The sequence below is a fragment of the Rhynchophorus ferrugineus genome, unplaced genomic scaffold (genome assembly GCF_030347505.1).
Source record: "Rhynchophorus ferrugineus isolate W39M unplaced genomic scaffold, kcgeb_rfMv2 rfM1, whole genome shotgun sequence".
Classification (NCBI taxonomy): Eukaryota; Metazoa; Arthropoda; class Insecta; order Coleoptera; family Curculionidae; genus Rhynchophorus; species Rhynchophorus ferrugineus.
This window is the reverse complement of record NW_027472580.1, coordinates 74984379-75001636: the sequence shown is the minus strand read 5'-3', so window position 1 is coordinate 75001636 and position 17258 is coordinate 74984379. Positions and strand designations below refer to the sequence as shown.

At 30.4% G+C, this 17258-nt stretch overlaps 1 protein-coding gene across 1 annotated transcript; it reads left to right on the top strand.

The window, feature by feature from the left end:
• Window positions 1-13191: 13191 nt before the first annotated feature.
• LOC143199886 (uncharacterized) lies at window positions 13192-14643 on the top strand. The gene is made up of 2 exons (XM_076410011.1): window positions 13192-13518; window positions 13621-14643. The coding sequence occupies exons 1-2, from the start codon at window positions 13242-13244 to the stop codon at window positions 14484-14486; spliced, it is 1143 nt and encodes a 380-aa protein (XP_076266126.1). The 5' UTR covers window positions 13192-13241; the 3' UTR covers window positions 14487-14643.
• Window positions 14644-17258: the final 2615 nt, after the last annotated feature.

The following is a 17258-nucleotide window of genomic DNA, read 5'->3' as shown; positions in this document are numbered from 1 at the left end:
CAATATGTGTCTGTCTAAAGTTGTAAGTTCGTTTTACACTCAGACAATAAATACAAATATTTACAAATATACATAATTGTAATTACTATATGAACCCAAAGACATTTTACGGTATACAGAGTACATTAAAATATTTGTTTATGAAAAAATTAGCTCAATGGCTATGGATGCTTTCGCAATTGAGTGCCTATAGATAGAGTAATATATAATTTAGAAACATCTAAAAACGTTGGTATATTGTCTCGTGCTGTCAGCTGATTTTGATATAATAATGCTTAATTGTTACTAAATTTTAAATATATATAAATTAGTAAATAAATAAATGCATGTAATATAAAATTCCTTAAAATATATTCTTATTTATGTTTAAGGTAATCGATACATAAAAGGATATCAGTCGAATTATGTTTACACTCTTAGATTCGAAAATTTTATTTCAGATCTATGAAAGCATTCTCTCTAAATTCATGATGTTTAACCATTCATGAGTTAGTGTTAAGAGTCGCTGTCATTATATTAGATATTCAAGGTAAACAATTCAAACAAAATGGTTGTTCGTTAATGAAATAAAATATGTGATCTTTCTGCGAAAACTATAACTGACGGAAAAATCTCAATTTTTGATATTTTAACCGATCCAACAATTGATCTGAGGATGATGATATAAATGTACGTGTAGGTGTATATATATCATTACATGATTAAAAATAATTCCATAAATTATTATTATATTTGTTATGTTATAAAAATGCTTGTATTTAATATAAATTTATATGTTATTGTCAATACAATTACAATAAAAAAAAGAAGACTATATTAAAGCTCTCCCTTTAGACTTCTGCACCATTGTGCCGCCTTGTCCATAGCGTTAGGCCATTGTGGACGGCCGTTAGGACAAGTGCACCAACAAAGGCCCCAATTAAGGAATGGCTTAAAATACACAAATTAAGTTTGGAAGACACAATGTTATTATATACAAACTATTTGAAATTGTTACTTGGTAAATACTAATGAAATATTTAGTTGAATTGTATGTAATTTACTTGTTCAGAAATTAGCCTGAGAAAAGATAAATAATAGAATCGATTGCTGAAAGTTATGACCACAGGGTTTTATACCTTCCTCACTATCAAATATGCAGTGTGCAACCCAAGAGCGTGAGAAAACTGAGTTGGTATGATGTATTGCACAAAATTATTACGATAAACATGTAAGTTGAGAAGGATATTCAAACCAGAACTATCTTGATTTATGAAAAGAGACATTTTGGAATCATAAACAGTTTTTCAGATATTGAAAAAAAAATGCAGCTTAGTTATTTACTTGAGTAGTGATGCTGAAAGTGAAAGTTATTCAATAAAACTTTATGAATGTAGGTTTATGACTCAATGATGACAATAATTAAGACAGGGTGGTGAAAGACGAGGCAATTATAGGCTAGTGTATGATTAATATACTTTAATTGTAGGAAATTGTGTTACAGAATGTGAAAGCTTTGTTTGATGTGCATGTGTTATTGTTCAGAATATTTATTAACATTTGATTAAAATATATGAGAAGATAAAGAAATATTAACTATTTTGCAGATATGGCAAATGCGGTAAGAAAATCGAGTTTTATCAAGAAATTTGTATACAGGAAATAAAAGAACAAGCTAAAGACAAATGCAATAATATCAATATGATTATGAATTTTCTCTGAACAATGTAAACAAAATAAAACTTTATCGTCACCGCGCAAAGCTTTTTGTTATATCTAAATCGTTCTTCTTTTATTAAACTTCAAACAAGACAATCAAACAATGGTATCCCTATTAATATTTAGATACAAATCGGTCAATTAAACTCAGTAGTAATAATAACAATAAGACATCGTCAAAATATGTGATTAATACCTAATAAAATTAAATGGCAGAATACATTGTTTGGGACAAAAATAATTAAATTCATATTGTAAACCGAAAGGGCAACCGCTATAAAGCAATGTCAATAGTAATAAATATTAATAACCCGTTAAAATAATTACAGTTTAAGGGTGGTGGGTAGGCGGTGTTGGGTTTTGTGGGTGTGGTTTCGATGGTACACAATTAGACCGATAAAAGGAGACTTCAGATGGAAATGGATATAGTTCGATACAGCGCCTTGCCTAATATACAAGTTGATATATTTGTGTTATAATTCGACGAATATGGCCGAAGACGAAGAGTTTAGGATGGAAGATTATTTGATTTTTAGGAAAGCAAAAAAAAACACGCACAAAGTATACGAAGTTTCAAACGCAGATCTTGGAAGAAGAATTTAGGAAGAATAAGTATATAGGAGATATTAGAAAAGAACAATTGGCTAAAGAATTCAATGTGCCTCTGAAATCTATAAAAATTTGGTTTCAAAACAAACGAAGAATCTCTAAAAATGAAGCCAGATTTCAGGCTAGATCTCCTATTGAACAAAATAACCTTATAAAATCAGTTTGTGTTCCAGCGAAACCCTACATGATGCATAGTCAAGACCAATATCAAAATGGACCAGTACCTAATATAGAAAATATAAATATTTGCGATAATAAAAATTATTTCGTAGGAAATGATGGCACCAACATCATGATTTCTGAGAATACATATGTTAATTATCAGAAGCAGCAGACATTTCCAAGCCCATATGAGTTTATTTCAGGTTCAGGCATTGCAAATGATAAGATTGCTAGCCCTCAAGAAACAGTAGGTGAGGTTGACACTAATAAAAATCCATTTTTCAGATGTTCAAATGCCCAATGGAATAAACAAGCCGACACAATGAAGCAACAAGATACTTGTAGATATTTTATAACTTACCCAGAAGTTCAACCTGGAACAAATACAAATGAGGTAAACCAAATTATTTGTCACAATAACTGTTTTGTAGGAAATGATGGCGCGAACCTGACGAGCTTACAAGAATTATGTTGTAATCAACAATCAGTGGCAAAGAATGATCCTAATCAAAATCCAAATAGCCAATGGCCTAACGCTATGGACAAGGCGGAACAATGGTGCAAAAGTCTAACGGGAGAGCTTTAATATAGTCTTTATTTTTTATTGTAATCGTATTGACAGTAATATATAAATTTATATTAAATACAAGTATTTTTATAAAATAACAAATATAATAATAATTTATGTTAGGTTTTCCCAGAAAGATCAAATATTTTATTTCATTAACGAACAACCATTTTCTTTGAATTGTTTACCTTTAATATTTAATATAATGACAGCGGCTCTTAATACTAACTCATGAATGGTTAAACATCATGAATTTAGAGAGATTGCTAAAATATCTCAGAAAATAATAACAATATAATAACCTTTAAATTAACCAACGAGAAACTATTCTTGTGCACTATCAAATATGCAGTGATAATGCTCAAGAGCGTGAGAAAACTTAGTTAGTGTAATGCATTGCAAAGGATTATTGCAATAAAAATTTAGGTCGAGAAGGATCTTCAAACCAGAACTATCTAGATTTACAAAAATAGGCAATGTCGATAATAACGTATTTGATTCGAACGAGTTCGATCAGATACATTGCAGAACAACTAGACAAAGAACAGTTTAGTTATTTACTTGAGTAGTGATGCTGAACGTGACAGTAGTTCAATAAGACTTTATGAAAGTAGGTTTATGATTCAATGATTGTTTTTGTTGCTTTTTCTGAGTTTGTCAAGTAAAACTACTTACACATTTAAATATTGCACTTATAATAGTGAAATAAATCATTTTGACTTATCGTCGGCCAAGATTATCGATAGTATTTATTAATAATTCCTTAAGACTAAGTTAAACTATTAACAATTAATACTATTTGTGCACTGTTCCATATAGAGTATTACAATACCGAGTCTCTTTTCTAAATATTCCATACATATCATTTTGTAATCACCGACTTTCTCTGTTTGAACACTATTGGACTTTCTCTAAGTTCAAAAAAATATTTTTGTGAGTATAGTTTTGAGTTTATTGAAGAAATCAAAGATAGCTCGAAGGCCATCTCAGAAATTGATTTCAATAATTGTTCCGAAAGCTGACAAAAACATATGTTCAAATGTAATACATACAAGAGTTTCAAGAGAATCTATAAATCTGGAAAAAGAGCTCGTTTGCGTTTCAGAAGTTTTACATTATTTACATTACACTATTCCTGACAAATTATTATACAAAATAATAAAGAACAGATAATAGAAATATTAATATTATTACTAATTTCTGTGTCTGCTGTAGTCATCAGTGAATAAATAATCAATTAGAGCGAATCAATACCTATTTTGAATGCGTTATCCAACAAAAAGAAAACAATCGATTTCAGTAAATATTGAAAGTTTTATAAGTTTTTATATTAGGGTTATTTATTTAAGGTTTTCCAGCAAAAATGCATTAAAAATGAAAACGATAGTTCGAGGCCTTTTATGTTTCAAAACTTGTCGGACTAATATAATTTTAATGGAATATTAATAAGAATGGCATCTGCACTAGACCAAGATGGATATATTGTTATTTGTTTTTAATGAGTATATCACAAAACCATTTATTATAAAAGAGTAAATAATTTTGGATATAAATAACCTAACGGAACGAAATACAGAAATTTAACTCAATTAAAAATATGCTAACAATAAACACATACTAATAAGTCAATAGAAGAAATGATGAAGGCCTGTGGGAACATTACTTCGACGGTTTCATGTTCTGCTCACGCAATTTTGCCGATCGAAGAGGATACCGTCAGGATAGAAGAAGAGAACAGCTGCTCCGGTGTTGTAGAAAGGGAATAGTAAAATTAGTAGAAGTTATTAAGAAAATAAGCCTCAAGAACGTGGTCGGAAAAATATTTATGAAAATTATTGAAAAGGAAAAAAAAAATAAGTACGCGACATAACAAATCAGGATTTTAGATCAAATTGGGAGTATATGTTATATAATTTAATAATTTTTTTTATGTAATTACTGTCAGCTAGGCATAATTAAACTTTTGGTAGCCCGTATATACATATATACTGTATACACATCCATTTGTATCTTAAAATTGTGTACCTAAAGTGTTTTGTTAGTACTAGTTACCTTTTTTTAGTTTACTTTTACTACTTTAATTACAAATCTCAAAATACAAATAACAAAAAAATAAATGATAGACATCGTGTAATATTTAAAATGTTTTAGCTATTGAAAGTACGAATAATTCCATTGCCGCCCAATAAAACAAGGCTTCACCAAATATATATTTCAACAAGACACAGAGAACACAAATAATAAGTACGCGGAAAACGCGCACCATTATGCTTAGACGTCGGTATTCACTTAGTTGGCAAAGCATTGACTTGAACGAGGAAAAGTCAAAATAATTTATTTCACTATTATAAGTGCAATATTTAAATGTGTAAGTAGTTTTACTGAACAGACGCAGAAAAAGCAACTAAAAACTATTAAAATTCTCAGAAATTGTTGAAAATCGACCAGAGAACAATGATGTTTATGTGCTAAACTTTTTCAAAAATATCGATATATATTGCATCTATATTACCTAATTTTATATATTTTTAACATAATTTTAGTGTAATACTACGTACGCTTTTAACTATATATTTGATAAAAAAATTGAAAATCGCAGAAAGCAGAATGATATTAATATGCTCAACTTTCTCATAAATATTGATATTCCTACAAAAATTAATGAAACTACATATACAGTATTCCCCAAGTATAAAGAATGTTTTAAACACGATATTCTGAAAATATTATTGTAAATGGTAATATATCAAAATTATATGGCATACAGGAGTTTGGAACCTTTCAAATAATATTGACATACATTTAGTATATGATCTCAAATACTTTCAATGAAGCCAAATTAAAGAAAGTACAGAGACCTAGTTTAAGAAAGCATGTTGCGAAGATAAATAGACAGTAAATATTAATATAATATAATTAAATATGTTAAAATATGTCTAAGTAAGGATTTGGTAAAAATTCTCGATAAAGAATGGTAATTTTATACGCCATTTAAATTTGCAAAACTATTATTAAAATAAATTTCAAAATTACAATTTTTGCGTTACCCAAATTTTATTAAAATTTTACCAAATAAAACTTTTTACCATATATATGAAGAAAAGGCTAAGAAAATTTACAGCAAGAATCATGTAGTCAATTCAAAATAGCAGTGACATGATTGTCAATATGTGTCTGTCTAAAGTTGTAAGTTCGTTTTACACTCAGACAATAAATACAAATATTTACAAATATACATAATTGTAATTACTATATGAACCCAAAGACATTTTACGGTATACAGAGTACATTAAAATATTTGTTTATGAAAAAATTAGCTCAATGGCTATGGATGCTTTCGCAATTGAGTGCCTATAGATAGAGTAATATATAATTTAGAAACATCTAAAAACGTTGGTATATTGTCTCGTGCTGTCAGCTGATTTTGATATAATAATGCTTAATTGTTACTAAATTTTAAATATATATAAATTAGTAAATAAATAAATGCATGTAATATAAAATTCCTTAAAATATATTCTTATTTATGTTTAAGGTAATCGATACATAAAAGGATATCAGTCGAATTATGTTTACACTCTTAGATTCGAAAATTTTATTTCAGATCTATGAAAGCATTCTCTCTAAATTCATGATGTTTAACCATTCATGAGTTAGTGTTAAGAGTCGCTGTCATTATATTAGATATTCAAGGTAAACAATTCAAACAAAATGGTTGTTCGTTAATGAAATAAAATATGTGATCTTTCTGCGAAAACTATAACTGACGGAAAAATCTCAATTTTTGATATTTTAACCGATCCAACAATTGATCTGAGGATGATGATATAAATGTACGTGTAGGTGTATATATATCATTACATGATTAAAAATAATTCCATAAATTATTATTATATTTGTTATGTTATAAAAATGCTTGTATTTAATATAAATTTATATGTTATTGTCAATACAATTACAATAAAAAAAAGAAGACTATATTAAAGCTCTCCCTTTAGACTTCTGCACCATTGTGCCGCCTTGTCCATAGCGTTAGGCCATTGTGGACGGCCGTTAGGACAAGTGCACCAACAAAGGCCCCAATTAAGGAATGGCTTAAAATACACAAATTAAGTTTGGAAGACACAATGTTATTATATACAAACTATTTGAAATTGTTACTTGGTAAATACTAATGAAATATTTAGTTGAATTGTATGTAATTTACTTGTTCAGAAATTAGCCTGAGAAAAGATAAATAATAGAATCGATTGCTGAAAGTTATGACCACAGGGTATTATACCTTCCTCACTATCAAATATGCAGTGTGCAACCCAAGAGCGTGAGAAAACTGAGTTGGTATGATGTATTGCACAAAATTATTACGATAAACATGTAAGTTGAGAAGGATATTCAAACCAGAACTATCTTGATTTATGAAAAGAGACATTTTGGAATCATAAACAGTTTTTCAGATATTGAAAAAAAAATGCAGCTTAGTTATTTACTTGAGTAGTGATGCTGAAAGTGAAAGTTATTCAATAAAACTTTATGAATGTAGGTTTATGACTCAATGATGACAATAATTAAGACAGGGTGGTGAAAGACGAGGCAATTATAGGCTAGTGTATGATTAATATACTTTAATTGTAGGAAATTGTGTTACAGAATGTGAAAGCTTTGTTTGATGTGCATGTGTTATTGTTCAGAATATTTATTAACATTTGATTAAAATATATGAGAAGATAAAGAAATATTAACTATTTTGCAGATATGGCAAATGCGGTAAGAAAATCGAGTTTTATCAAGAAATTTGTATACAGGAAATAAAAGAACAAGCTAAAGACAAATGCAATAATATCAATATGATTATGAATTTTCTCTGAACAATGTAAACAAAATAAAACTTTATCGTCACCGCGCAAAGCTTTTTGTTATATCTAAATCGTTCTTCTTTTATTAAACTTCAAACAAGACAATCAAACAATGGTATCCCTATTAATATTTAGATACAAATCGGTCAATTAAACTCAGTAGTAATAATAACAATAAGACATCGTCAAAATATGTGATTAATACCTAATAAAATTAAATGGCAGAATACATTGTTTGGGACAAAAATAATTAAATTCATATTGTAAACCGAAAGGGCAACCGCTATAAAGCAATGTCAATAGTAATAAATATTAATAACCCGTTAAAATAATTACAGTTTAAGGGTGGTGGGTAGGCGGTGTTGGGTTTTGTGGGTGTGGTTTCGATGGTACACAATTAGACCGATAAAAGGAGACTTCAGATGGAAATGGATATAGTTCGATACAGCGCCTTGCCTAATATACAAGTTGATATATTTGTGTTATAATTCGACGAATATGGCCGAAGACGAAGAGTTTAGGATGGAAGATTATTTGATTTTTAGGAAAGCAAAAAAAACACGCACAAAGTATACGAAGTTTCAAACGCAGATCTTGGAAGAAGAATTTAGGAAGAATAAGTATATAGGAGATATTAGAAAAGAACAATTGGCTAAAGAATTCAATGTGCCTCTGAAATCTATAAAAATTTGGTTTCAAAACAAACGAAGAATCTCTAAAAATGAAGCCAGATTTCAGGCTAGATCTCCTATTGAACAAAATAACCTTATAAAATCAGTTTGTGTTCCAGCGAAACCCTACATGATGCATAGTCAAGACCAATATCAAAATGGACCAGTACCTAATATAGAAAATATAAATATTTGCGATAATAAAAATTATTTCGTAGGAAATGATGGCACCAACATCATGATTTCTGAGAATACATATGTTAATTATCAGAAGCAGCAGACATTTCCAAGCCCATATGAGTTTATTTCAGGTTCAGGCATTGCAAATGATAAGATTGCTAGCCCTCAAGAAACAGTAGGTGAGGTTGACACTAATAAAAATCCATTTTTCAGATGTTCAAATGCCCAATGGAAGAAACAAGCCGACACAATGAAGCAACAAGATACTTGTAGATATTTTATAACTTACCCAGAAGTTCAACCTGGAACAAATACAAATGAGGTAAACCAAATTATTTGTCACAATAACTGTTTTGTAGGAAATGATGGCGCGAACCTGACGAGCTTACAAGAATTATGTTGTAATCAACAATCAGTGGCAAAGAATGATCCTAATCAAAATCCAAATAGCCAATGGCCTAACGCTATGGACAAGGCGGAACAATGGTGCAAAAGTCTAACGGGAGAGCTTTAATATAGTCTTTATTTTTTATTGTAATCGTATTGACAGTAATATATAAATTTATATTAAATACAAGTATTTTTATAAAATAACAAATATAATAATAATTTATGTTAGGTTTTCCCAGAAAGATCAAATATTTTATTTCATTAACGAACAACCATTTTCTTTGAATTGTTTACCTTTAATATTTAATATAATGACAGCGGCTCTTAATACTAACTCATGAATGGTTAAACATCATGAATTTAGAGAGATTGCTAAAATATCTCAGAAAATAATAACAATATAATAACCTTTAAATTAACCAACGAGAAACTATTCTTGTGCACTATCAAATATGCAGTGATAATGCTCAAGAGCGTGAGAAAACTTAGTTAGTGTAATGCATTGCAAAGGATTATTGCAATAAAAATTTAGGTCGAGAAGGATCTTCAAACCAGAACTATCTAGATTTACAAAAATAGGCAATGTCGATAATAACGTATTTGATTCGAACGAGTTCGATCAGATACATTGCAGAACAACTAGACAAAGAACAGTTTAGTTATTTACTTGAGTAGTGATGCTGAACGTGACAGTAGTTCAATAAGACTTTATGAAAGTAGGTTTATGATTCAATGATTGTTTTTGTTGCTTTTTCTGAGTTTGTCAAGTAAAACTACTTACACATTTAAATATTGCACTTATAATAGTGAAATAAATCATTTTGACTTATCGTCGGCCAAGATTATCGATAGTATTTATTAATAATTCCTTAAGACTAAGTTAAACTATTAACAATTAATACTATTTGTGCACTGTTCCATATAGAGTATTACAATACCGAGTCTCTTTTCTAAATATTCCATACATATCATTTTGTAATCACCGACTTTCTCTGTTTGAACACTATTGGACTTTCTCTAAGTTCAAAAAAATATTTTTGTGAGTACAGTTTTGAGTTTATTGAAGAAATCAAAGATAGCTCGAAGGCCATCTCAGAAATTGATTTCAATAATTGTTCCGAAAGATGACAAAAACATATGTTCAAATGTAATACATACAAGAGTTTCAAGAGAATCTATAAATCTGGAAAAAGAGCTCGTTTGCGTTTCAGAAGTTTTACATTATTTACATTACACTATTCCTGACAAATTATTATACAAAATAATAAAGAACAGATAATAGAAATATTAATATTATTACTAATTTCTGTGTCTGCTGTAGTCATCAGTGAATAAATAATCAATTAGAGCGAATCAATACCTATTTTGAATGCGTTATCCAACAAAAAGAAAACAGTCGATTTCAGTAAATATTGAAAGTTTTATAAGTTTTTATATTAGGGTTATTTATTTAAGGTTTTCCAGCAAAAATGCATTAAAAATGAAAACAATAGTTCGAGGCCTTTTATGTTTCAAAACTTGTCGGACTAATATAATTTTAATGGAATATTAATAAGAATGGCATCTGCACTAGACCAAGATGGATATATTGTTATTTGTTTCTAATGAGTATATCACAAAACCATTTATTATAAAAGAGTAAATAATTTTGGATATAAATAACCTAACGGAACGAAATACAGAAATCTAACTCAATTAAAAATATGCTGACAATAAACACACACTAATAAGTCAATAGAAGAAATGATGAAGGCCTGTGGGAACATTACTTCGACGGTTTCATGTTCTGCTCACGCAATTTTGCCTATCGAAGAGGATACCGTCAGGATAGAAGAAGACAACAGCTGCTCCGGTGTTGTAGAAAGGGAATAGTAAAATTAGTAGAAGTTATTAAGAAAATAAGCCTCAAGAACGTGGTCGGAAACATATTTATGAAAATTATTGAAAAGGAAAAAAAAATAAGTACGCGACATAACAAATCAGGATTTTAGATCAAATTGCGAGTATATGTTATATAATTTAATATTTTTTTTTATGTAATTACTGTTAGCTAGGCATAATTAAACTTTTGGTAGCCCGTATATACATATATACTGTATACACGTCCATTTGTATCTTAAAATTGTGTACCTAAAGTGTTTTGTTAGTACTAGTTACCTTTTTTAGTTTACTTTTACTACTTTAATTACAAATCTCAAAATACAAATAACAAAAAAATAAATGATAGACATCGTGTAATATTTAAAATGTTTTAGCTATTGAAAGTACGAATAATTCCATTGCCGCCCAATAAAATAAGCCTTCACCAAATATATATTTTAACAAGACACAGAGAACACAAATAATAAGTACGCGGAAAACGCGCACCATTATGATTAGACGTCGGTATTCACTTAGGCAAAGCATTGACTTGAACGAGGAAAAGTCAAAATAATTTATTTCACTATTATAAGTGCAATATTTAAATGTGTAAGTAGTTTTACTGAACAGACGCAGAAAAAGCAACTAAAAACTATTAAAATTCTCAGAAATTGTCGAAAATCGACCAGAGAACAATGAGGTTTATGTGCTAAACTTTTTCAAAAATATCGATATATATTGCATCTATATTACCTAATTTTACATATTTTTAATATAATTTTAGTGTAATACTACGTACGCTTTTAACTATATCTTATATATAAAAATGAATCGCAAAATATGTTCCTAAGCGCATAACTCAACAACGCCTGGACCAATTTGGCCAAATCTTTTTTTAAAATGTTCGTTGAAGTTCAGGGATGGTTTTTACGGCGAGAAAAATTAGAATTATTGCTGGAAAAACCCTAAAAATAGCCCTTTTTGTTTGAATTTGTTTCGTGTATCAGTTGACAATTCATCTGTCATCTGTCAAAAGTCATCTGTAACAGACAACTTTTTTTTTTAAATTTGATATGACTTGAACTCAAATCCTTTTAAGCCGTACGAATTGTTTTATTTATTTAAAATTTGAATTAAATTTTAAATAAATAAAAAATTTTAAATAAATAAAACAATTCGTACGGATTAAAAGGATTTGAGTTCAAGTCATATCAAATTTAAAAAAAAAAGTTGTCTGTTACAGATGACTTTTGACAGATGACGGATGAATTGTCAAGTGATACACGAAACAAATTCGTATATCGTGTTTTGTGCAGAGTGTTTAGTTAGTTAGTGTTTGTTTAGTTCGTGATTAGTGAAAAAATAATTTATATTTGATTCGCGTGAAGCGCGAGCGCGACATTCAACTAATAATCGCGCAAGTTTGAATCCAGCTGCTTTCAGTTACGATGTGTCAATTGACTACAGTAACTACCAATGTGTTGTTATTGGTTCTATGAACTTGGTTTGCTCACACTGTAAGGCATTAAAATACAAAAACGAAGCCAATGGATTGTGTTGCGCAAATGGTAAAGTGAAATTGATACAATTGGATCCACCACCAGAACCATTGTACTCATTGGTTTCAGGAATAGGAACAGATTCTATACACTTTTTGACACATATTCAACAATATAACAATTGCTTTCAAATGACTTCATTTGGGGCAACAAATGCAGTTCGGGAAAATTTTATGCCAACTTTCAAGGTATGTATTATAGCAGTTACTCATAATTATTTTAGCGAACAAAATTTTCTGTCACCAAAGTTAAGATGTGTTACTAATCTTCAATTTCTTAATAATTACGAAATATATCACTTAGTCATCATATTATATGGTGATTCAGTTTCAGTGACACTTTTATTATATTTTATATTTGATAGATATTAGTTAAAACTAAATATATACTTTTTAAGATCAAATATTATTTAAGTTTGATCATTGACAATCCATTAATTTATACCACACCATAATATTTTTTTTATTTACAGATACAAGGGCAAATATATCACAGAGCAGGTTCACTGTTACCAGTGTCAGATAGCGACAACAAATTCCTGCAAATTTATTTTATGGGCAATTCACCACAAGAAATTGATCTGCGTTGTGCACATAACAATTTAGTAAAAAGGTCTATTGTAGAACAATTACAAACTTTATTTCATCAACACAATCAATTGATTATATTGTTTAAAACTGCCCTGGATCTGATGCCATCCGATAATCACAAAATTGTAATCAGAGCTGATAAAACACCTGCAGGTCAACATACAAGACGTTTTAATGCACCAACTATTGATGAAGTTGCTATCGTTGTAGTTGGAGAAAACTTGGAATCCCGTGATATTGTTTTACATCGTCGGAATTTTCAATTACAACCTATAAAGGAAACACACCGCTCATATGATGCACTGCAATATCCCATTATATTTTGGCAAGGTGAAGATGGCTACGATTTATCAATAAAAATGATAAATCCCATTACAGGTAACTAAAATATTAGTTTAGCTATGGCGATAATATCTCAGTCACTATATTATGTATTTTAATTTTATATTTGAATGTTATTAAAACAAAATCTGTTTACAGGTTCTGAAACCAACAAAAAAGTCAGTTCAATGAACTATTATTCATACCGCCTAATGATTCGGGAAAATGCAGATAATCGCATATTGAAATGTCGGCGATTATATCACAAATATGTTGATGACATGTATGTTAAAATTGAAACGGAGAGATTAACATTCATCAGGTTGAATCAAACCAAACTCCGATCTGAAGAGTATATTCACCTTCGAGATGCGATTAATACTGATGGAAATGCACAGAATGTCGGTCGGATGACTATTCTTCCAGCAACATACATCGGAAGCCCTCGGCATATGCACGAATATGCTCAAGATGCCATGTCGTATGTTCGTCATTATGGTACAGTAGATTTGTTCATCACATTTACATGCAATCCGCAATGGATAGAAATTAAGCAGGAGTTATTACCTGGGAAATCATCCATTGATCGTCATGATATTACAGCCAGAGTCTTTAGACAAAAGTTGAAATCTTTAATGAATTTCATCGTAAAACATAATGTGTTTGGTGAGACACGCTGCTGGATGTATTCTGTGGAGTGGCAGAAACGAGGATTGCCACATGCACACATTTTGATTTGGTTGGTTGAAAAGATAAGGCCAAATGAAGTTGATGCAGTGATATCAGCTGAAATCCCTAATGTACAAGTAGATCCTGGATTGCATGAGGTAGTTATCAAAAACATGATACATGGTCCCTGTGGAACTCTTAATCAAAATTCACCGTGTATGATGGATGGTAAATGTTCAAAACGATATCCACGGACATTAATATCGGAAACAATTACTGGTAATGACGGTTATCCATTGTATCGTCGCAGATCGACAGCAGACAATGGAAAATCAACAATTGTCAAATTAAATTAACAAGATATTGAAATAGATAATCGTTGGATTGTTCCATATTCACCCATTTTATCAAAGACATTCAAAGCACACATCAACGTTGAATCTTGCCATTCAGTGAAATCGATTAAATACATTTGCAAATATGTAACCAAAGGGAGTGATATAGCTGTGATTGGAATTGGTGCAGGGAATTCTAATGATGAAGTTACCCAATACCAAATGGGCCGCTATGTCAGTAGTAATGAAGCAGTTTGGCGAATATTTTCTTTTCCTATTCACCCGAGAGACACCCTTCTGTTGTTCACTTAGCTGTGCATTTAGAAAATGGACAAAGAGTGTATTTTACAGCACAGAACGCAGTACAAAGAGCTGCTCAGCCACCATCTACTACATTAACCAGTTTTTTTGAGACATGCCAAAACGATGATTTCGCACAAACATTGCTATATTCTGAAATGCCAAAATATTATACCTGGAATCAATCCTCAAGGAGATTTATACGACGGAAACAAGGAAAACCAGTTCCAGGATATACAGATGTATATTCCACCGATGCGATTGGCCGGATTTATTCAGTACATCCAAGCAATGATGAATGTTTTTATTTACGACTGCTATTAGTCAATGTACGTGGCCCAACATCATTCCAACAGTTACGAACTATTGATGGTGAATTGTGTGGATCCTACAGAGAAGCCTGTCAACGTTTGCAATTGCTTGAAAATGACGCTCATTGGGATCAAACTCTCAATGATGCTGTAATATCATCACACGCTCATCAAATACGAACATTGTTTTCTATAATCATATCTACATGCTTCCCATCAAACCCAATTGATTTGTGGATGAAGTACAAAGATTATATGTGTGATGATATTTTGTATCAAATACGGAATAGAATGGGAAATCCTAATATACAAATCAGTGAAGAAATTTACAATGAAGCATTGATTTCAATTGAGGACATGTGCTTGATAATGTCAAACAAACTATTAATTCAATTAGGCCTGACCGCGCCCAATCGTCCAATGCATGACGCTTTTAACCAAGAGTTGCATCGAGAAAGACTGTATGATCTCAACGCTTTGAAAGAATAAATTCAAACAAATCTTCCACTGTTAAATGAACAACAGAAGTATGTATTTGAAACTCTTATGAAAGTAACAAATGATGAAACTGGAGGGATTTATTTCTTAGATGCACCTGGTGGTACAGGAAAAACTTTTTTTATTTCATTAATATTAGCAACAATTCGCTCACAAAATAAAATTGCACTTGCACTCGCTTCGTCGGGAATCGCAGCAACTTTGCTTGAAGGTGGTCGAACAGCCCATTCAGCACTAAAATTGCCATTAAATATGCAAAGCAATGAAACTCCAACCTGCAACGTTTCGAAGAACTCTGCAATGGCAAAGGTTTTGCAGCAATGTAAATTGATTGTTTGGGATGAATGCACGATGGCACATAAAAAATCTTTGGAGGCTTTAGACAGAACCTTAAAAGATCTACGTAGCAATAATAACCGATTTGGTGGTGCAATGATTTTATTAGCAGGAGATTTTCGTCAAACATTGCCAGTGATTCCACGATCAACGCCAGCTGATGAACTCAATGCATGTCTAAAGTCCTCCAATTTGTGGAAACATGTTAAAGTACTTCATTTAAGCAAGAATATGCGTGTCGAGTTGCAAAATGACCAATCTGGAAACATATTCTCTAAACAACTCATTGACATTGGTAATGGCAAATTTCCTATAGACATGTTGACGGCTTGCTTTTGCTATGACTATAAACAAGTCCCAGGGGCAATCATTAAGTGTTTGTGGTATTAATCTAGAAAACCCATGTTTCTCACATGGTCAATTGTATGTTGCCTGTTCCCGTGTTGGAAAACCATCAGATTTGTTTATCTATGCGCCAGGTAATCAAACAAAAAACATCGTATACCACAAAGCAATATAATGATAATAATAATAATAATTATGATTCACATGATTAACAATAAAGCGATTACTTACTTTTCAATCCTTATATATGTTTTATTTAATTATTTTTTATTCACAACGCCCTATCACCAGGGTGATGGTTCTGTTCAGGAGAATTTTTTAAAATACGTAGGCACAAAAACTGCCACATTACAAATCTTTTTGACAGGACGAAGTCTGTCGGGTCAGCTAGTATTTGATAAAATTATTGAAAATCGCAGAAAGCAGAATGATATTAATATGCTCAACTTTCTCATAAATATTGATATTCCTACAAAAATTAATAAAACTACATATACAGTATTCCCCAAGTATAAAGAATGTTTTAAACACGATATTCTGAAAATAGTATTGTAAATGATAATATATAAAAATGATATGGCATACAGGAGTTTGGAACTTTTCAAATAATATTGACATACATTTAGTATATGATCTCAAATACTTTCAATGAAGCCAAATTAAAGAAAGTACGGAGACCTAGTTTAAGAAAGCATGTTGCGAAGATAAATAGACAGTAAATATAATTAAATATGTTAAAATATGTCTAAGTACGGATTTGGTAAAAATTCTCGATAAAGTATTGTAATTTTATACGCCATTTAAATTTGCAAAACTATTATTAAAATAAATTTCAAAATTACAATTTTTGCGTTACCCAAATTTTATTAAAATTTTACCAAATAAAACTTTTTACCATATATATGAAGAAAAGGCTAAGAAAATTTACAGCAAGAAACATGTAGTCAATTCAAAATAGCAGTGACATGATTGTCAATATGTGTCTGTCTAAAGTTGTAAGTTC